This window comes from Podarcis erhardii, assembly GCF_964252035.2.
Source record: "Podarcis erhardii genome assembly, chromosome: 11".
Taxonomy (NCBI): Eukaryota; Metazoa; Chordata; class Lepidosauria; order Squamata; family Lacertidae; genus Podarcis; species Podarcis erhardii.
The window spans coordinates 49,849,879-49,873,033 of NC_138501.1; the positions used below are offsets into that span (position 1 = coordinate 49,849,879).

Consider the following 23,155-nt stretch of genomic DNA (forward strand, 5'->3'; position numbering starts at 1 on the left):
TAAGACCAGACCATGTCATTACAGAGGAGGCAGGTTTAGTCGTTGTCTGAGGACTATCCCTGCCTCTGGGTCTGGTCCTGACCGGATGAATACTAGAATCAGCAAGGGATACCCACATGACCTGAAAGTGCTGCTGTGCAATGCCAGGTCAATGACTCATAAGACCACTGCCATCCATGACTTGATCATGGATGGAGGACTTGACCTGGCATGTGTAACAGAGACTTGGTTGGATGAAGCAGATGGGCCTGTCCTTGCCGCTGCTTGTCCACCAGGTTTCTCTTACGCACAGCAACCCAGGTCATGTGGGCGGGGAGGGGGGGTTGCAGTGATTTTTAGGAAGTCATTAGTTTGCACCAGGCGTCCTATTGGGAAGACCCAGTTTTCTGAGTGCATGTTCTGGAAGTTGGGCAATAGGGGCAGTACAGGATTCCTTTTGGTGTACCGACCTCCCCGCTGCACCAAGGATTCCCTGCCCGAGCTGCTTCAGGTCGTGGCGGATGTTCTCCTGGAGACACCTAGCTTGGTCGTCCTAGGGGATTTTAACATCCATGCCGACACGACCTTACAAGGGGCCGCTCGGGACTTCGTGGAAAGCATGGCCTCCATGGGGCTGTCCCTGAATAAGTGTGGCCCAACCCATAGCCGCGGACATGCCTTGGACCTGGTGTTTACCTCTACGGATGTTGGTGATCTGACACTAAGTAAAAGCGAAACGAAAGAAGTGCCATGGTCAGATCACTTCCTGGTGCAACTGGACTTCTCCGCGACCCATCCCCTCTGCAGGGAGGTGGGACCGATTCGGATGGTCCGCCCCCGCCACTTAATGGATCCAAATGGTTTCCAGAGAGTGGTTGGGGATGCTTTATCCCATGTTGATGGCCTTTCAGCCGATTCCCTGGTGGCCCGCTGGAATGTGGAGTTAACCAGGGCTATTGACTGCTTGGCTCCGAAGCGCCCTCTCCGATTGCATGAAGCCCGGAGAGCCCCGTGGTTTTCCACGGATCTGAGGGCAATGAAACAATCGTTGAGACGGCTAGAGCGCCGGTGGCGGATAACTCATTCTGAATCTGACCGGACACGGGTTAGAGCTCAACGTCGAGCCTACCAAGTGGCGATAGCGACGGCGAAGAAGACTTTCTTCACCGCCTCTATTGCATCTGCAGAAAGCAGCAGCAGGAGACTCTTTCAGGTGGTTCGCAATTTAGCGGAACCACCTGTAACATCGGGGCCCAGTACGGGCCACATGTTCTCCTGCAATGATTTTGCAAATTTTTTTGCAGATAAAATCGCTCAGATTCGGGAAGAAGTAGACTCCACCGTGGGAGCAGGGCCGGGGCGGGAGAGTGCTAGAGTCCTGTCTGGTCAAGTTGTGTGGGATCAATTTCAATCTGTTACCTCCGAGGATGTGGACAGGCTGCTTGGACGAGTGAAGCCAACCACCTGTCTCCTGGATCCTTGCCCATCCTGGCTTATAAAAGCTAGCCGGGAAGGACTGGGCGATGGGCTTCGTGGGGTGGTGAATGCTTCCCTCCGTGAGGGAGCCTTCCCAGACCCGCTGAAAGAGGCGGTTATTAAACCGCTTCTTAAAAAACCATCTTTAGATGCGGCCACGATGGCCAATTATCGCCCAGTCTCAAACCTCCCATTCTTGGGCAAGGTGATTGAGCGAGTGGTTGCTGAACAACTCCAGGCACGCCTGGAAGAAGCGGACCATTTGGATCCCTTCCAGTCGGGATTCAGGCCTCATCATGGGACTGAAACTGCCTTGGTCGCACTGGTTGATGATCTCCGGCGGGCTAGGGACAAAGGTGAGAGCTGTTTCCTAGTTCTGCTGGATCTCTCAGCGGCGTTTGATACCATCGACCATGACATCCTTCTGGACCGTCTTGAGGGGCTGGGAGCTGGGGGCACTGTCATACAGTGGTTCCGCTCCTTCCTCCTGGGCCGTGTTCAGAAAGTGGTGGTGGGGGATGAGTGTTCAGACCCCTGGCCGCTCACTTGTGGGGTGCCTCAGGGTTCTGTCCTCTCCCCCATGCTTTTCAACATCTACATGCAGCCGCTGGGAGCGATCATCAGGAGGTTTGGGCTGGGTGTTCATCAGTATGCAGATGATACCCAGCTCTACCTCTCTTTTAAATCAGAACCAGTGAAGGCGGTAAAGGTCCTGTGTGAGTGTCTGGAGGCGGTTGGAGGATGGATGGCGGCTAACAGATTGAGGTTGAATCCTGACAAGACAGAAGTACTGTTTTTGGGGGACAGGAGGTGGGCAGGTGTGGAGGATTCCCTGGTCCTGAATGGGGTAACTGTGCCCCTGAAGGACCAGGTGCGCAGCCTGGGAGTCATTTTGGACTCACAGCTGTCCATGGAGGCACAGGTCAAATCTGTATCCAGGGCAGCTGTTTACCAGCTCCATCTGGTACGTAGGCTGAGACCCTATCTGCCTGCGGACTGTCTCGCCAGAGTGGTACATGCTCTGGTTATCTCCCGCTTGGACTACTGCAATGCGCTCTACGTGGGGCTACCTTTGAAGGTGACCCGGAAACTACAACTAATACAGAATGCGGCAGCTAGACTGGTGACTGGGAGCGGCCGCCGAGACCATATAACACCGGTCTTGAAAGACCTACATTGGCTCCCAGTACGTTTCCGAGCACAATTCAAAGTGTTGGTGCTGACCTTTAAAGCCCTAAATGGCCTCGGTCCAGTATATCTGAAGGAGCGTCTCCTCCCCCATCGTTCTGCCCGGACACTGAGGTCCAGCTCCGAGGGCCTTCTGGCGGTTCCCTCACTGCGAGAGGCCAAGTTGCAGGGAACCAGGCAGAGGGCCTTCTCGGTGGTGGCGCCCGCCCTGTGGAATGCCCTCCCATCGGATGTCAAGGCGATGGACAACTACCTGACATTCAGAAGACATCTGAAGGCAGCCCTGTTCAGGGAAGTTTTTAATATGTGACATTTTAGTGTATTTTTTATCTCTGTTGGAAGCCGCCCAGAGTGGCTGGGGAAACCCAGCCAGATGGGCGGGGTACAAATAATAAATTATTATTATTATTAGGATGGGAAAGAAGTTGCATCAAGAATCTATAGGCCTCTGAATTTTCATGAAGACAATTTATAAAGCAGGGATTGGGAACCTGTGGCCCTCAAGATGTAGTTGAATTCCAGTTCCCATCACCCTTGACCATAATCTGTGCTGACTGGGGGTGATGGGAGGTGGAGTCTGACTACCCCTGGAGAGCCACAGGTTCCCCAATCTTCAGAAAAGGCATGGCGGCCATGAGCCCCATCTTGGAACTGCTGATAATCCACATTTCCATCCTCTGTGCAAATTAGACAACAGTGTGAGCAGGAGAAGACTCTGAGGAAAGGAGAAAAAGGTGATGCATTGGATAGAATATTGAGCTTTGACAGAGGAAAGATACTGACTCCAATCTCACAGAGCCTGCATAGAGGAGACAGGGATGAACACACATCTCTTTTTATTTGAAAAACAAACAGACTGAAATCCTGCTGATAAGATCTTTGACAGCTGAAGAGGGACCTGGAGGGCACTGGCTAAATCCAACCCCATACTCTCCTCTTCTCAAGCAGGTCTGATATTATCTTTTTCTTCTTCTTCTTCTAATGGACAATGCATTTGCAGACTTGGTCATTGAATTAGCTACATCATAATCTCTCCATTTCCTATATACTGGGAGAGAAAGAAAAATGCTTCAAAATATGATAGGTTTGCTGAGCACTGTGCATAATACGAGTGTTGTTGCAATGTATCATTTATTTATTAGAATACACACACACACACACACACACACACACACACACACACACTAAAAGAATGCCAAGATAGTTTACAATAAAGCAATTCAGAGCAAAAGAACTAATTCTGTATGCAATGGATGGAATCCAACTATGACCTCCTATGATTACAATAGGTCTACTGCTGGCAAAGCAGAACTCCCCCTCTATACATCCACTGAATCTGTTCAAGGGGTTCCCACACCCACACTCACACCCACACACCACATGTTTGGGGGCATAGGTGGGGGTAAATGGAGGGGAAGGAGGGATCCCATTGCACTCGCAGTAATCTTTGTGGAGCTGAGCTGAGTGAGTAGATTACCACCCAATATATCACAATTACAAAAGATCTAGGAATTCTTCAACCAGTTTCAGAGGCCAGGGAAAGTGCAAATAAATAGATATGTTCTTAGCAGCTGGCTGAATCAACATCTCAGTGGGGAGTTCACTCCAAAGGCTGGGGTCCACCGTGGAGAATATATGCTGATTGTGATTAATATGGTGATTACTGCCTGGAGAGAATGAACAAAAACAATGTATCTGTAGTTTTTGAAACAAAAATACAACTTTGGGACATCCTGTGAATGACGGGTCCAGGATGAGCAAAAGGAAGTTATCACACAATGTACAGTCAATTAACAACAGACTGATTACAAGAAAGGATATTCTCACTGAACAATAGGAAGATCTTTCTAACTGTAAGAGCTGTCTGGCAGTGAAACAGACTGCCTCAGAAGGAGCGGGACTCTCTTTCACTGGATATTTTAAAGCAGAGGTTGGATGGCCATCTGTCTTGGATGTTTTAGTTGTGATTCCTGCATTGCAGGGGGTTGGACTAGATAATCCTTGAGGTTCCTTCCAACTCTGCAATTCTACAATGATTCTACAATGAAGGATGAGAGTTTTTGAAACAACAACATAGGTTTGTCAATAGCTGTGACCTATGATACCAGCTAGGAATTGCACTTCCAAGTTTAGAAGCAGAATATATTTCAGTGTCAGAGGCTGCATATAAACAAAACTTGACTTCCTATATTTTCCACTTGCTTGTGGGCCTTGTGGCCTTCCTGGGTCTTATTTGGCAGGCTACTGCAGCAGACAAGACACAGTTGACTAAGTAGACTTTTGCTGTGATCCAAAATTTGCAGACTCCTCAGTCTTGGTATATTTTGCCTTCCTATAGTTTGCATCAAAAGCAACATTGCCCTCATCTAATAATTTATCCCTCCTGATTCTTATTAAAGGGACACCCAATCGCTGTGACATCAATGTGTTTCTGCAAGCTGTGCAACAGCATGTTTTGCTGTAAAGTCCTTGCAATTGTCTCCCATTTCCCAGGAAACCCAATGGGGAGAACACCTTTGGCAGCTGCTAATTGACAGCTCCCTCCTGCTCCATAGCTCTAATGGGCACCAGCAGATAGATATGGTCCCTGCTCTCTTCCACTGCAAACTACTGTGAATGCATTGATGGGTCACGGAGAGCATCTATATTATTCCTCTCTCTGTATGCCTGTAACATAAAGCTGATGTTCTTTAGACGGGCAGATCAATAAGGCTCAATGCAATTGCAGAACATATTGCATATTGATGTGCTGGTTTTGTTGTGTTACTATTGGGCCACGGTTGTAGCTAAATAATGATTCACTATCATGCTTTTGTTTAACCTGACTTTTTTGTTATTTTGCTTTGTTTTTTAACTATCATTTTGATCATGGGTAGCTAACTGTGTCTTGTCTGGCTGTGAGCCTGAAATTAAATGAAATTATGTCCCACGACTCACCATTGGGAGAAGTATGACTTTGAGATGTCAGTAGGGGAGGGTGGACCAGACAGATGGAAGTGTGTGTGTGTGTGTGTGTGTGTGTGTGTGTGCATTAGCAAAACAACACAGAGAGAGGGGGGAGTAAAGTGGGATCAATCCAGATAATGCCTTTTCTTTCCTTTCGTTATTTATTTCCAGGCACTCACACAGAGTCTTTGAGGCCTGCTTTTTCACATATTTGGGACGCGGGTGGCGCTGTGGTCTAAACCACTGAGCCTTGGGCTTGCCAATTGGAATGTCGGCAGTTCGAATCCCCACAATGGGGTGAGCTTCCGTTTTTCAGTCCCAGCTCCTGCCAACCTAGCAGTTTGAAAGCACGTCAAAGTGCAAGTAGATAAATAGGTACAGTTCCAGCGGGGAGGTAAATGCTCTGGTTTCACCAGAAGCTACTTAGTCATGCTGGCCACATGACCCGAAAAAAACTGTCTGTGGACAAACGTTGGCTCCCTTGGCCAGTAACGCGAGATGAGTGCCGCAACCCCAGAGTCGTTCACGACTGGCCTTAACTGTCAGGGGTCCTTTACCTTTTACCTTTCACATTGGTGGACACTTTGAACATAACACATGGGACAAATCTATCTGGGAAGCTGACTGACTAGGTATCCCCCTATACAGTTTAAAGTTCAACCATGGCTGAGCTGAAACCACACAATCCATAGAAACTGTGGAACTTGTTCTCATAGGAGGCAGTGATGGCTACCAATGTTGATGGTTTAAAAAAAGGATTAGACAAATTCATGGATCAGAGGGCATGTTTCCATGAGGAGCTTTTCTTCCTGGTTTGGCAGATCAACCCACAGTTCACTACCTTGGCTTCTGCTGGGTGGACATGCAGCTGACCCTCAGTTCTCACCAAGTGCCTAGCCAGGGGTGTTCATATCATGACCCAATCATATATCCAAAGTGTGCCAAAACATTCCTTGGTACTGCAATGAATGACAAAGTCCCTGTTCACATGGAATACTGTGCATGCCCATGTACTCTCCTGGGTTGAATCTGATGTTTCAAGAATGAACACAACAAGAAAATTGGTAATGAACTGCAAGGAGACAGTCAAGAGCTGAGCTCTGTTGCCTTCCCTTGATAATGTTATTGTTGAGGAAGAATGGTTGGAAATTAGCTATGTTTTACTTTACTTTCTATTCTTTTGTGTAGTTGTCCTAGTTGGGCAAGCATGAATATGGAGGAAAGACACTAAATATTGTGCACTCATGCACACCAGAGTTATAAAGTATTTGGAAGAGTGGGGTAGTTTGGCTTTTATTTTGATGTGGGGCAAGGCTTAATTGGCACCATAGCTCAGCTCATTAATACAGTGGTACCTCAGGTTAAGTACTTAATTCGTTCTGGAGGTCTGTACTTAACCTGAAACTGTTATTAACCTGAAGCACCATTTTAGCTAATGGGGCCTCCTGCTGCTGCTGCTGCGCCGCCGGAGCACAATTTCTGTTCTCATCCTGAAGCAAAGTGCTTCACCTGAAGCACTATTTCAGGGTTAACAGAGTCTGTAACCTGAAGCGTATGTAACCTGAAGTGTATGTAACCCGAGGTACCACTGTAGTGATTTTGAGCATGTGCAGAGCTCCATTCTCTCATTATACACCTAGCCAAACCATACAGGGCAACTTCCAGGTCAGAGGATATTATTCACAGCAGCTCAGTGGCTGCATTGGATGACGAAGGTCCCAGGTTCAAACTGTGGCATCCCCAAGAGCTGCTGCCAGTCAGTGTAGCCAACACTGAGCTAGATGGACCAAGAATCTTACTGTAGTGTTCTGCACATGATTATGCATTGGTGCATTCAAAACACATGCTATTGTACGCCCAGTCTGTACCCATTTTTGAGGAGCTCAGCCCACATGTTGACTTTCAAATTCACTACAGTATGTGGATGATAGTCATTCACACAAACATATGTACATATGCATCACATAATGTGTGAAAAAAATCAGTCCTCATGACAGCATCTTTCACAGTCCAATGCTTATCATGTAAATCCCATTGAGCTCAATGGGGCTTACATTGCTGTCTTGTATTAGAAATGATTCAGTGAGCTAGCTTCATTTTTTTTAAAAAAATGAATATATGGGGAGACTATTTACCCATGGAAACTTCATGGTACCAACACGAATAAGAGTTTCTGCCCTCCCCTCAAATAGTCTGGCTACTCCCATGGAGGATAAAGGCCATTTGGCAACTCTGGGTAATTTAGAGTTTCGATTTTATATGTGTCTGGGAAGTAGAATATTGTGTATCAACTATGTAGTGAATGAAAACTGATTTATTTATTTTTTAAAAAAGATTTTGTTATGAAAAGGTTTTGTGTGAGAGAGAAAAGCGGGGGGTGGGGCTAGATACAACAGAATAAAAATGTAGTCTGTTAGAAGGGGATGATACAGATATTGCAGTAACTCCCAGAAACACAAACGTTCCACTTCCTGCAGTCTTCAGTGAGAACCAAAACCATTTGGCAATCCAGTCAAACCAAGCGTTTCATCTTAGAGAGTGGGAGAGAGAAAAGAAAAGAAAAAAGCACGGATCTGGGTCATTCGCCTCCAGGGCTTTCATCTTCTCCATTTAGAGCATCGTCACAGAAAACATGGATAAAACATTAATAATATATACTTAAAAAAAAAAAAGTCTGACTGCGCCTTATAAAGACATTGGGAGATTTGGCCCTAGAAATTAGCATTGCTGTCTGTGTCCGACTGAGAACGTGAGCTAATCTCCTGCAGCAGAGCCGTTAAAATAATTGATGAATGTGTGCCGGATTCCCAGGAGTGGGGAGGAAGGGGGGGGAGGTACTGATTTCAGTTCTGTAGCGTCAGGATTGCGTCAATTTGGGTTTCAACCACGTCTTCAGTCTCAGAGCTCAGTTAGTCAGAAGATCTGAACCACAGGACAAGGGCTCACGAATCAGTGTGCAGGAAAGGAGGACTGTACTAGACCCTCCCTCCCCTTTCCCCCCACCCATTCCTCGCTACCTCCTCCTCCTCCTTCTAAAACCTTCCCGATCTTTCAGGCTTGTGTTTTCATCACGTTGGAAAACAAGACTCCCTTGGCTGTGTGTGCGTATATGCGTTTTCTCCCTCCCTCCTCTTCAGTGAGCGGCTGAGCACAGGGGCAAAAAAAGGAAAGAGCGGTTTCAGCACCTTGGACAGAGCGCGCAGCCAGCAACATGGCTCCGATTGCAGCCAGCCGGGAAGAATTTGGTAAGCGTCTTCTTTTTAAAAAACCCGATCTTGAAGGCTTGATTAATTTCATTTCATTCAGGTGCTTTGGAAAAGGCAATTATATGACTACTATTTCGGGCTCCTGGGGGAAAGCCAGCGCTGGAAAGCTAAGGCTGTGCCTGTGCTCTGATATGAGCGACGTCAGTCGCCTCTCCTTAAAAGCATCCTTTATATGATGCATGGGTTTTACAGAAGTTTGACACCCCTTTTTTATTAGTTCTACAGTTTATCGATTTCTGCCGTGCTCTTTCTATAGCTCCCAAAAATTCACAAGTGAAATATATGGACCGTGAGGTGTGTCTTTTGGGGTGGGGGTGGGGAGTGTCTGGAGAAAGATACTGTTTGTTGTGATCTAGCTTTAGAGAAGAGTCAGTTATATGCATTTCATTCCAAATCCATATTCTACATGTTCTCAGGCTAATTGCCATAACTGCTTCTTTCAAGAGAGGAGCAGATAGATATTTACTCAAATAGATTAGTCATCCACCCACCCACTCATCTGTCCATAGGCTCTCTCTCTCTTCCTCTGCAACTGTCTGTCTCCTGTCATTAGTGATGTTGCTAAGGGAGTGTATGCAAAGTACCCCTCCCTTAAAAAAAATGCTTTGAACTAAGTATTGTGTGTGTGTGTGTGTGTGTGTGTGTGCGTGCGTGCACATGCACAGAAACTAAAGTTAAACCCTGGTTCTCTTCTCATATTCAAAGTAGGCAATTAAAAAACAACACTTTTCTGCACCAATATATCTGCTTAAACTTTAAATAAGTAGGCTCATTATCTTTTGAGAGAACTGTATACATTCATATAAATAAAGTTGTTTCTCTCCCCTGTCCCTAGAGGGTGGTTCAGCTCCTGACCACTTTACCTTTTTACCTTACTTTTATTCATGTTGCCTGATAGCTATCATTCCCATATGCCAGGGTAGCAGCACAGCTCTTCTACAGTCAAAGTACACCCAAGACTGTGAGAGTAAACTGTAAGTCATATATGTCAGTTACACTAGCCTCTAGATGAAGTTAATAGGAGTTTTAAATTATGTTGGCATAGTAGAATTCTTTGGGTCCCAACTCAAACTGGATCAGTTCATACTTGTGCCGTGTGTCTAGATCCTGCCCCTTCCAGTTAACACTCCTGTAATCTGTCCTACTCATTTTCAGAAATAGCACATTTTCAAACCAGTCTACCATTTCCATATAGCTGCTATAATACCTAAGCAATTGCTTTGCCATATGAAAACAGCAAGGAAGGCAGATTGTAAGCCCACTGGCAGCTATTGTACAGCACATTTAGTTTTGATTTCGTCTTGTATCACCCCCCCCCGGGTGTTTCTAATTTCATTTGTGACAGCTTGCTCACCTGATAACTGACTTTATGAGGATAATTAATATAAAACTGTGGCATTCTTCCTCTCAGAGGCTGCGGTTGTAACTTGCACCATCATTCCTGCTGCTGGAGACAATACTTCGGCATGCAAGCTTCAAAAGAGTATTTGCAAATATGTCAATTGGCCATTAAAATCTGTTCAGCCGAGTTAATGATCCAGCCTGGCCTCTTTCCCAAAGCATCTTATGCAACTGTCATTACCTCACTGTTGATGGGTTGTGTCTTGTCTCCTAGCCCCATATTTTGCATGAAGAAAAAGAAATAAAGAAAAAGTGACCCTGTCCACATAAATGTAAGGGGTGGAACTGACCCAGTGACCAGTGCTCTACCCCAAAGCAAGGTTGTCTGCACACTAACCCATTTCCATGTCCTGCATGTAGTAAGTTCATTACAAATCTACTCTAATCAAAAGCAGTCAGCCAGAGTGAGAAAAGATCTCCCATGCTAACAGTCCTATAAAGTGGCAAGGTAGGTAGTGAGAGCTGATGCTAACTCTTCAGTAGCTTATTTATATGTGGGACCCTTCATTTCTCCATGGATTTGACTAAAAACAATTCAAGTCATTATTTTAAAGGCAAGGCTGGGTGTGCAAGTCGTGTGTGTGTGTGTGTGTGTGTGTGTGTGTGTGTGTGTGTCCCCCTGTGGTTTAAATTGGAGATCAGAGATCTGCTTACACAAGTTCGGGAGGCTCATTCTGCATCTCAAGCAGAGATTTACTTATCCTTTCAAGGGAACTGTTCGTTCACTCTCTCTTAAACAGAGAGGATGCTGATCATTTGTTAGAACACCAGCACTCTTGCTACCTTCCTGCATAAGCAATGCCATTGCATTAATATTTCATGAGTCCCCCATTTCGCTTGGAGAATGTGGACTTAGCCTTGATTGGTCCTACCAGCGTGTGGTACTTAGACTCACTTAGAAATGTTACTTATGGACAGAATTGGATTTCCAATTAGTGGCGTTCATTTGGCCCTGCACTGCTTACTCATGAAATGCTAATGCTCCTCTTTTATCCATGCGCCAGATGTCATTGCAGCTTTCATGCTATTTTCCCTACTGCCATTTGGAATGTGGGCTGATTCATATGAGTGATGGAAAGAAGTTCTCGGAAAATTGATTTACTTGCCGCGGCTGGAAAATGTGCTTCCTTGAAATGTTGTTTTAGATGCCCTCATCTCTGGGTAGCTTTGAACGTCTTTTTGCCTCTGCAACTAGATAGATCCAATGCTTACAAAATATCAGGTGCACAAATGGTTTTAAACATGCACTTGTATAATGGACAAAGTAGCACAAGGTGAAATGGCTGGCTGCATATGTTCAGTGTTGCATAGAAAACTGACACCAGGCTGATGGCAAGAATATCCTAAGACACTAAGTTTTGCATTTTCATGCCAAACACCAGTCCCTTCCTGCAACGAGGCCATGCAAATATGTAGCTTCTTGAACACAAAAGGAAATCCGTAATATAAAAGTGGATGTCATGCCTATGACTAACACATATTTCAAATTCTCTTTTATCTACTTAGACTAATGTGAAGGGTGTAGGAGGGAGCTAGAGATGTTTATATGTGTACTGAATTCATAAATTTTATATGGGGCAGCAGCAAAATTGAACAGAAGCAGTCCAGTTGTTATAATCACAATTGTTGAACTGTGCTTGTTTCAGGTTTGCATGCAACAGCAAACATGCCCAGCCAGAGTTTTCGATACACGTTCATACCTGCAGGGGGCACAACATGAATAGGCTTTATTGTTATAAAGTATACCTAGCAGTTCATTCTCCCCGCTTCACCAGTTTGCTCACCTTTGCATAGTTAGTTTAACTACTGCTTTCAACCTCTGAAGTCCGCCGTTCATGCATTTGTTGCCATGTGCTTTGACTTGCAGATGAAATTCCAACTGTGGTTGGAATCTTCAGCGCCTTTGGGCTGGTCTTCACTGTCTCCCTCTTTGCTTGGATCTGCTGCCAACGCAAATCTTCCAAATCAAATAAGACCCCGCCTTACAAATTTGTTCATGTGCTGAAGGGCGTCGACATCTATCCTGAGAACCTCAACAGCAAAAAGAAGTTTGGGGCAGAGGACAAGGAAGAAGGCAAGAGCAAACCGGTTATGCCAAAGACCTCTCTCCACCTAGACCTGGAGAAACGAGATCTGAACGGCAATTTCCCCAAAACAACCCCCAAAATACCAAACTCCTCAGATCTCGAGAACTTCACTCCAAAGCTCTTTCCTGAGAGGGAAAAAGATTCTGTCTCCCCTGATAGCCTGAAGTCTGTTACTTCCATATCTTCTGAAGAGAAGCAAGATAAATTAGGGACTCTCTTCTTCTCCATTGAGTATAACTTTGAGAAGAAGGCTTTCATGGTGAACATCAAGGAAGCACGTGGCTTGCCTGCCATGGATGAACAGTCAATGACTTCTGATCCATACATCAAAATGACGATACTGCCGGAGAAGAAGCACAAGGTGAAAACTCGAGTACTGAGAAAAACATTAGACCCAGCTTTTGACGAAACCTTCACCTTCTATGGAATCCCTTATACTCAAGTCCAAGATCTGAGCCTTCACTTTATGATCCTAAGTTTTGACCGATTTTCCCGAGATGACATCATTGGAGAAGTTCTCTTTCCTCTGTCCGGGATTGAGTTATCTGAAGGAAGGATGCTGATGAACAAGGAGATCATCAAAAAGAATGTTAGGGTAATTGATCTTGAGTCATATTTTGTATTATCAACTTATTTCGCCTGCCCTATCTCAGCACTTAACAGTTTTTCTAAAGGCAGAATCTAAGTATAGCACCCTGACAACAGCCTACATGCATCTTGAATATATAAAATAAACTAGAGAGTCTCAACAATGTGAAGGATGTCTGCCTATATCCCCATTTCATTTACCTCAACAAGGGTTCTTAAAATATCTAGGTATGATGGCCCAGTTTGTGTATTGATAAACCCTCAGAGGGAAGGGACTTCATCAGTCAAATGCAGAACAGATATTATGCAGAGCTTGTAACAGTGCAAGTTTTACAGATTGAAGAGGTAGAGTGGGCATATATGGGATAAGGCGAAAAAACAAATGTCTGTTATTCATGTATTTAATTATTTATTATATTTATTTGTCACTTTTCTACACCAAAGTATCTAAATTGACTTACCTATATACCATGGCTGAGAAATGTTGTTGCGTTCCAACCCCCATCAACCCCTGCAGCCACAATGGCCTGTGGTTAGGGATAGTGAGAGTTTAGTCCAGCAATATCTGGAGAGCCACAGCTTCCCCATATCTGTGATATACCATCACGCTGGAGGCATAATCTGTAGGCTACGGTGTAATTTAGTGTATTGTTACACTCAACAGTCTTAAAAATGAAATAAATCGAAAACCGCTTGGGGATGGGCTGATTAGGAACAGACAGATAGAAGCTGGGAGATTTTAACCCATTGGATTGTGCCATTTTTCTCCACTCAAAATGATCCCTCCTGCTTTTACTTGTTCCTCTGTAGGGTTCCAAACAGATGTAAATTAAACTCTTAAGCCCTTCTCCTTCCATCTTAGGTCTACATTCCATGACCTACATTTGTAAATCCTCCAGGTTAAAATAATGTTATGGGCTCACTGAGTTTCCATGCAGTGAGAGGTTTCAGGGGGATAGACAACACTGTGTCAACCTTTCAGCTTTGTGAGCAAGAGTACCCATGACTTGGAAACCCATTGTGATGAACTAGAAGATTCCCACTGTTTTCTGTGGGTTTTAAGCAGCAACTCAGTGTGTGATCCTGCAGCACGTAATTGTTACCAGTGGGATTTCTGCATCCAATATATACTGGTAGTGGATTTAATTATCTGAGTGCAGATCCATACACAGTACAGCATTTTGTTGGCAGCTCCTACCTGTGCATAACTGAAAGTGGTATTGGAACACTAACAGCTCTTTCCAACAGTCACAAGTAGTTCTGTTGAAGTTCTTGGATGAGGTGGGAATGAAGTGCTCTAGATTATAGAGTAGATGTGGTCACCATGTGACCTTCCAGATGTTATCAGACTCCAGCTTCCACCACCCCTTATTATTGGCCATGCTAGCAGGAACTTATTAGAGTCCAGCAATGTCAGATTAGCCAGTCCTAACCAAGATTACCCAGTCCTAGTCAAGTGGTCTGGGCCACTTCATGCTTCAGCTGGAAAATCCATTGTAATCTCCCTTTCCTTCCCTCCCTCCCTCCCTGAACATTCTTAAAGATTGTGGCATTTGAAAATGGCAATCTCACCTGCATTCTGCAATGGAACTTATCCCCTTGAGATTCTTCCTTCTCCTACCAGTGTAGACTTAGCTTGGATTACTTTGAATCCAGGGGACAGTGCAAATCTTAGCAGGATATCTTACCTTAAGTATCTCACAACAAAAGTGGAACTCAGGTCTGGTTCAGGCAATGTTACTTTTAACATTTACTCAACACTTGTCTCTCAGGAAAATAAATAAATAAATCTCCTCAGTGGAAAAGGAGTGGGTTTGAGCTCCTATTGGGTGATATAAAAGTGCTATTGACAATGATTAACTCATGATGGCCCATTAACACATGCTGGCTACAGTGGCAGCATGGCTATGCAAATCTGACCCCAAACAACATATAACCTAAAATTTGTTGGATCAATAGGTTAATGAGTTGCAGCCAAATGCAAACTATTTATCTAGACAGAAGTTGTTCTGTTTGAATCTGAAGTCCTTGAACAAGGACCAATATGGTTACATCAACTTCATCAGTGCAGGAAAATTGCTTAACCAAATGGTGGGCTGTAACATTGCAATAAAGTCAATGGCAAAATAAAAATAAAAATTCTCCATTGATTTAATGGCTATGAGTATTAGCCTGCATCTCCATGGCTATGATCCATATGCAGTTAACCCTGTTCTCCCTCTTTGTGTCACTTCCTTTCCTGCCTCCCACTCCACCTAGTAGATTATTATGGGAGTGACAGATCACTCTTGCCAGGGGGTTGAGCTGATAGTTTACACATGGATTTCTTTTCCCAGGGGTATGTACTAACCACAAGATTCAGTTTGGTCCCTAATCCTGCACTTCAGAAAATAGGCCACTTGAAGTATTTTGTAGGCTGCCCAATTCAGCACAGCATCAAAGTTTGAGTCTGCTTTAGGAAAATTGGGTTTAATCACCATCGCCTCCTGGAAATTACTATTGGGAATATTGGGAAGACAAGCTATATGTATTTTCCCTGTTGACAGAAGCGAATGACATTTTCAGGCATAATAGCCTCTCCAGAGTGGATAAAGCCTTCCAAATAACAGGCAGATAGGTCTAGGCTTTTATTTCATTTTCTGCTGCTGTGCAACTTTAAAGTTTGTTTTTGTTTTGTTTTTTAAGAAAAGGTATAAAGTTTTCCATTTTTCATTTGGCAGAAAATGATGGATTTTGCAGGCATAGGGTATGCAAAAGGATATCTGCAGAGATTTATGTTCCAGCCTTTACAATTTTGGGGTGGATAACAATATCACTTAATCTCCTGTGATGCTTTCTGGGCAATTGGTCTGAAAATCAGATATGAGAGATGTTCCATTGGTAAGAAATCTGCCAAATTTCAGACAAGTAGGTCAAAGGGAATTTGTGCTAGGCTTCTTTAAAATTAATTGGGATTCACTTTTCAGGTAAAATATTTATCTCTGATTATCTGTCAATGACAGTAAAGCTCTTTCCACTCTACCTTCACATTTGCCTTTGTGATTCCTCACTCTCACTCCCAATCTGTCACTTTCCTTATATGGTAAACTTAGAGACATTAGTTTTGCTTTTAGCAGACAAGTTTTCTGCAGTTCTTTTTCTGTGATTCTGAGTCATAAAGACACCACGAGGAGCTTTGTATTGTCTTCTCTTGGTTCGGGGTCCCTCAGATAGATATCAGACAAGTTCAGAATTCCTCAAAAGCAACTCACTTTGGATTTATCCATATCTACTGCACATCTAAAGTCCCTCCTTCTTCTTCCACTTCTCTATTGATTTTGCCTTTTTTCCTGGTTCCACCCACCACTGCTTCTTTCCACCTTCTGGTCACACCCACCCAATATGTAATTAGTCCGTTGGGCATCTCCAGCTTTCTGGACACAGGTTGTCAACTACTGAATTAACTCATAGTACTTGCACAACCAGAATCTGAGTCCTCAAACAATTTAGTTGAAGTTCATTACATTTCAGCTGGCCAATCAGGGTAAGCATGTTTTAGGATAAAGGCATTGGTGTTTTGAATATTAGTTGTTCTGGCACCAATCCTGAGCATTTTACTTTGATGTAAGCCACATAAAAACCAAGGGGGCTTGCTTCCAAGTCAGTGTCTTTACTGTGTGTTTGTAAATTGATTTGGAAGTCACTTCAACATAAGTGGAAGCCCATTTATTTTTTTTAAAAAAATCCGAACCTAATAGATGTCTCAAAGCCTGGGTAACCCATAGCCCTTCCCGAGAACCTGCCTGTGTATTGACTTTTTAGTAATTGCTTTCAAAAGATCAAGCGTCAAATCAAATTGCTTCTGTGTGTACCAAGCAATATTCCCATCTGCAGCTTTTATGGTTTTTAATGCAACAAGCCCCTGTGTATGACCTGGAGTGTTGAAGCTTCCATGTTTTCTATTTTCATACTTAAATATTTTCCTCTATCAAGGGGACTATATTGGTTTTGTAGCGGGGGGAGGATAGAGATCTGATTTGTACCTTACATTCTCATAAGTCCATCAAAACACTAATTTGTCAGATGCTATTTGTGACCACATTTCAATAGACTGGCTGGCCAATGATTCAATATGCTTTAAAACCACAAATATATATAGTCATAGTTCTGAGTTGCCCATCTAGTAGCAGATCTGCATATACATCTTTTTTTTGGGGGGGGGGGGGTAGGGTGAGGGTAGGGTAATCCCAGATGGATAGCCTTCTTCAAATATCTGAAGGGCTGTCACATGGAAGATGGAGAAAGCTTGTTTTCTGCTGCTGCAGAGGGTAAAACCCACACCAATGGATTCAAATTACAAGAAAAGTGATTCCAGCTAAGCATTAGGAAGAACTTTTTGATGGTAAGAGCTGTTTGACAGTGGAACAGACTACCTCAGAAAGCGGTGGACTCTTCTTTATTGGAGGTTTTTAAGAAAAAGTTGGATAGATATCTGTCAGGGATTCTTTAGCTGTGATTCCTGAATTGCAGGGGGTTGGTCTACATGACCCTTAGGATCCCTCCCAAGCCGATATACGATATACGATATCTTTATTGTCAATATCCCATACAGAACAATGAAATTGAAAATCTACATAAAACATTCAAAAACCCCTACATAAAACATTCAAAAACTCAATAATTCTGTTTTTTTAACGTCTGCTACATATGAGCTATCTTTCTAATCCTCTAGAAGTCCTCCGGACGCGGTGAGCTGCTGATTTCTCTCTGTTACCAGTCTACAACAAATACTCTCACGGTGGTTGTTTTAAAGGCCAGACACCTACCCAAAGCTGATGTTTCTGGATTATCAGGTATTTTCAAAATGCTGCAATATTACATGCATATATTTGGATTTATAATTAACACTGTCATAGACTTAAGAGCGTGAACCAAGAAGTAGCAAAGGAGTAGGAGCTGTGCCCTCCCTCCTTCGCTCTATTCAGTGTGGGCCTTGGCTAGTCACCTGTTCAAGGAGCTGAGTAGGAATATTTTGGGTGGCAGTTCTTTCATTGACCTTTAGGGACCTCATTTTTGGTTTGCTCCACACCAAGTTTCCTCAACCTCGGCCCTCCAGATGTTTTGAGACTACCATTCCCATCATCCTTGACCACCGGTTCTGCTAGCTAAGGATCATGGGAGTTGTAGACCAAAAACATCTGGAGGGCCAAGGTTGAGGAAGCCTGCTCCACACTGTTGGGTAACTTGATTGACAATTTAGGGAGCAGCTGGGATTTGTTTCTCATTGAGCATGGAGTCCAGGCAGGTGAGGAAGTTGGGAAGAATAATTGTAGACATACTATGGGATTATTGGGTTAATGGCACCCTTTAGGGATCTGCCAGTGCTTTATGCCTGGGGGGATTTAATGGGGTACCCTTTAGATCTGCCTTTCACATTTTGGGTGAACTCTGGGCAGTAGAGCCTGTGTGTGCTTCTACCCATGACTCACCTAGCAATGAGGGAGTCCTTCCCCACCCCTCCTTTATGAGGAGCCACAGACTGCAGCTGTGTCATCTATCCAGTGGTCTACAGCAGCGGTTCTCAACCTGTGGGTCCCCAGATGTTGTTGGACTACAACTCCCATCATCCCTGAGCTTGGGCCTTGATAGCTAGGGGTGATGGGAGTTGTAGTCCAACAACATCTGGGGACCCACAGGTTGAGAAAGGCTGGTCTAGAGGGATTCCCTACCAATTAGATGAAATTTTCATCTGCTCATCTTTTCTGAATTTTTGGATGTTCCTCGAATTAGTTATATTTTAATAAATATAAGCTATCTCCCAAAATTTTTGTCGTAAGTCTGCTTTACAGGTGTGGTGGCAAAGGTAACTGGAGTGGAGCTGGGTGGTTCTGCCCATCCCTCAAATAACCAAGAATCATAGAATTGATTCTAAGATTTGGAAGGTACCCCGAGGGTCACCTGAGTCCAACCTCCCGCAATGAAAGTGAAAGAGAGTGAAAGATCAAAAAGAAAATGTGCCATGCCGAAAGATCCATACAAGATGGGGCAACTAGAGGAGAGACCAGGGCATCTGGGGGGCATCTGGCGGGAGGGCATCTGGTCCCTGGAGCAGAGACCAGCACATTGTTGTGTCTACTGGGGGACAGAAGAGCAAGAGAAATGTGGCTTAATAGTGATTCCAATGGGGTGCATTAGTGAGAGCACCAGATTATGCTGTTGAACCTCCAGTTGTGCCAAGCTTCTCACCACCTTTCCCTTCCTGGTAAATGCAGCAACCGGTGGTCAGGTTGCATGCAAGCATGAGCTGGCACATTATTATTATTATTATTATTATTATTATTATTATTATTATTCATTGGAGCTTTTCCCCAGTGGACAAAGCTAATTTTACCAATCAGTGCTAGCCGGATTCTCCTGCACAGGAATAACTGGTAGAGATGAAAGCATGGTGAGAACTTTAGTGCAAGGGAAGATAAGTCTGGACTATTGGACTTGGTTCTTCAGCAGTGTGATATTGGTTGGATTTTGCTTGTCTTTTGCAGACCCCTATGTGAAAGTGAACCTATATCACGCCAAGAAAAGGATCTCCAAAAAGAAAACCCACGTCAAGAAGTGCACCCCCAATGCAGTGTTCAATGAACTTTTTGTCTTTGATATTCCTTGCGAGGGTCTCGAAGAGATCAGCATCGAATTCTTGGTTTTGGATTCAGATAGGGGATCCCGGAATGAAATCATTGGCCGGTTAACCTTGGGGGCTTCGGCAGAAGGAACCGCAGGAGAACACTGGAAGGAAATCTGTGAATATCCTAGGAGACAAATTGCCAAATGGCACATGTTGTGTGATGGCTAACAGCGGAAACAAGAGGTTGGAACTTTTAAACAAAAATTCCATAGGCAAGGATCAGTTTTCTTTCTTTGCAATGTATAATCACAGGCTTGTGACATTTTTAAAAGGACATTTTTTTTGTTATTGTTATTAGGACTGAAATGAATTATCAAAACAGAAGGTAACTAAGCTTTCTCATTCAGTTCAGGCTCTCTCTTTTTTCTTTTGCAAGCTATACAGAAAGTGACGTAATATCACCAGAGGTTCATATTCAACTGGAGTTTACACAGCTATAGAGACACAAAATGCTGTAAACACAATTAAGAAGTATTTTTTTATTATTATTAAAGTACCAGGAACCCTAGATTACTGCTGTCACCCAGATGAAGATAATCTCATTAATATGTGTTGCTAAGTCTAGAAGCACCTGCATTTTGTAAAAGTTTAAAATAAAAATCTGGAGAAATGGAGTGTATGGGGAGGACAATCCCTTCAGCATCATAATGTGTCACAAACATTATTTTATGGAAACTCAAGCACTTTTCATAAGGTTGAGTATTTATACTTTGAGCAATCCAAAAACTAAAGAGATTTTTGTCAAGCCACACTGCATAGCTATGGTCCACTTTGTTAATTAACCCGTGAGATATAGTTTAGATTTCAAAGAGAGAAAGAGAGAGGTTGGTTCCATTAGCTTACATTCAAATACTCTGTAAGTATCCCCAAAATAACTCACTTTGTTTAATAAAGGGCTTAGACACTGATGTTGGAGAGTGTAAATTTTACAGTATGGTTAGGATTTGTGCTTCAAGTATAGCCTGTGGTGGGATTTCTTTAAGTTTTTGGCCAAAAAAACCCCAACAACATTGAAAATTTATAACCAATTGAAAATACTGTAGAGTGTTATATCTTTCACCCGGTGTATTTTGAAACAATTACTGTTTGAACTGAAACTTACCGTATCCCTTATATATTTCTGTTTGATCATTCTAAAAACAAAATTAAAAATCCTATAAAAAATTAAAAAGAGAGGAGATATGTACAAAGCACTGATCCTGCAAAAAAATAATAATCCATTCTAAGTGGGTACAGATTTTAAAGTGGGTTTTAGCAGAATCAGGCTCTGGAGCAAGCTTTATACCTCATGCTGACTAATGTGTAAATGAGCTGTTTGACCATAGAACTCACTTAATTAGCTGTCATTCATGCCACTGGGCAACTGGGTAGAACTCTGGAGGGTGGGTGGGTAATATTAGGATCATAACATGATGGTATGCATGTGATAATAGGATCAGGATTTTTTTCCCAGATTAGGAGGATGAAGTGTAATTTAAGACCAGACCAGCCCAACTTGTGACCTGCCAAGCCAAACCCAGGTATGTGAAGTGTCCTGTTAACTACTTGCTTGAGGACCCGCCAGGTAAAAAATGCATCCTCAGGCCAATATTAAAAGCAGCTTTGCTGAGCCCCTAGTGGGCTGGTTTACATAGTTTACAGGTTACATTCTACTTGGTCGATTGCAAATTGTGCTGGCCCCTCACAAAGGAAACAAAGGCACACACACCCCTATTGAAATCCTGTGAAACTTATTCATGTGTTTACACTAGAAACCATTTTTTTATTCTGTCAGATTAGCACAATTGTAGTAGTAGAGATTCTTATCCTGTCCTCTTTGGGTAGATACTTGAGATACAGGAGTATCCTTTCTGTAGATATTATGGTTCTGCAGTGGGGTGGGGTGGGTTTGGATGCTACTGAAGGAGATTCTCCAGAATCATATTTGCCTTTGTGTGAGTTCTTTTAGAAAGTCCCATTGAGATATGCATGTGAAGAACAAAGTGATACATACTCATTGCTTTGGATGTTCCTAGGTTGATCCTGCAAGCAGGAGTCATCAAGGATCTAATATCCTTATTATGGGATCCTTCCTGCAAGCACAATGCGGATAATCCAACCTGATATAGAATTTTCCAGGCATGTGTCTCTATGGAAATAATTCTCAATGGGCTGCAGTGGAGGCAAAGGTTATGTGGAAAGTTAAGGGTGAGAGTCTTACTTTGTTGAGAGGGTTACAGGTTCATTCCCTTGCTGTAATTGTGCCCCAATGCTTTGTTTGGAGAACAGGATTGTGACAATTGTCAAAGTGTTGGAAAGGAGAACATGTTGCAAAACTACTTTCTCGTAGCTCTGTAGTGTACTGAAGCAGCATGTTTCTAAACTAGATCTAGTGATCTGTTTCAGATGTGTATTTTGATCCACTGTTCATAAATACTGAGGTCTTTGGGAGTTTCAAGCCAATCCTAGTCCTAATCCTATGTCTGAGATATACCCAGGAGTAGAACATTTGGAATTAATGGACCAAAGATAATCATGCTTATTACTGGATAGACCCAATGATGGATTGTTTATCTAACTAACTATGACTAACAGTACAACCCTCAGTAATAACCAAAGGGTCCAATATTATGGGTTGGGAAAAGTCAAGGCAAAAAGACATGTCTTTACAAGATATCTGAAGCAACTGCTGGATAGTAGACAGTAGGGCTTGATGCAAATGTTTGATGTAAGGGTAGCACACTCATTGACCTTAGTGGGACTTAACTGTCCCACTTTAGTATTACTGAATTGTGGATCAGAACCATCCTAAAAGCATAGGAAAGGGGAGAAGGATGAGACCCATGGTGGATTAACAGTGGAATTGGGTTTCTTCTAGCTAACACTGCTGGAGGTTTGTGTGGTTGCTTTTTTTCTTCTTCTTTTTTAACCAGAGCCATAATTTGGCCAGAACAGGATGAGACTGGAATGTGAAATATGCAACAAATATTACTGAAAGAATTCCATTTGGGGTCTTTCGGGTTTTTGTGTTGGTAATTTATCCAGGTTTTTGAATGATGTGTTTGATATAATGGTGTTTATATAAGGTCTAAGGCATTTTCACAACATGCTTTTTATGAAAATGCTCTATGTACAAAGAATAATAGTAATGCAACTTGTGTGTATAAAAATTTCAAATCTATTTTGTTTTGTTCAGGCTATTTGTAGGCCAAAATCAGTCCAGGCTTGAAATCCTCAGAATGTTTACTCCAAGGTAGTCCCAGTGAAATTATGAATCACTTCTAAAGCTCTATGAAGTCAACAGAGATACCCCAGAAGGCCTTGATGAGCTTTAGAGGAAAGATGTTTGTTAATCCATGATCAGTCCAGTGATCTGAATAGTCAAAATACGCAAGTAAAGTTCACTTGGACAGTAGATGTACTAAGAATTTAGGAGGGAAAGAACATGTGATCAAATCTTAATCAAAAGCTAGGTATTCTACATTCATGTTGGACAGAATATTGCCATCAAGGCCACATGTTGAAAGGTCTATGAGCTTGACATTTCATTGGGACTGATTTAAGATAATATTTGAATAATAATA

At 43.1% G+C, this 23,155-nt stretch overlaps 1 protein-coding gene and 1 long non-coding RNA gene across 2 annotated transcripts in view; both read left to right on the plus strand.

Moving 5' to 3' along the window:
- LOC309352913 overlaps window positions 1-23,155 on the plus strand; it is a 911,067-nt gene that overhangs the window by 154,925 nt on the left and 732,987 nt on the right. The window lies entirely within an intron of this gene.
- Window positions 8,457-20,823, plus strand: SYT4 (synaptotagmin 4). The gene is made up of 4 exons (XM_081880659.1): window positions 8,457-8,834; window positions 12,124-12,938; window positions 17,643-17,763; window positions 19,453-20,823. The coding sequence occupies exons 1-4, from the start codon at window positions 8,801-8,803 to the stop codon at window positions 19,758-19,760; spliced, it is 1,278 nt and encodes a 425-aa protein (XP_081736785.1). The 5' UTR covers window positions 8,457-8,800; the 3' UTR covers window positions 19,761-20,823.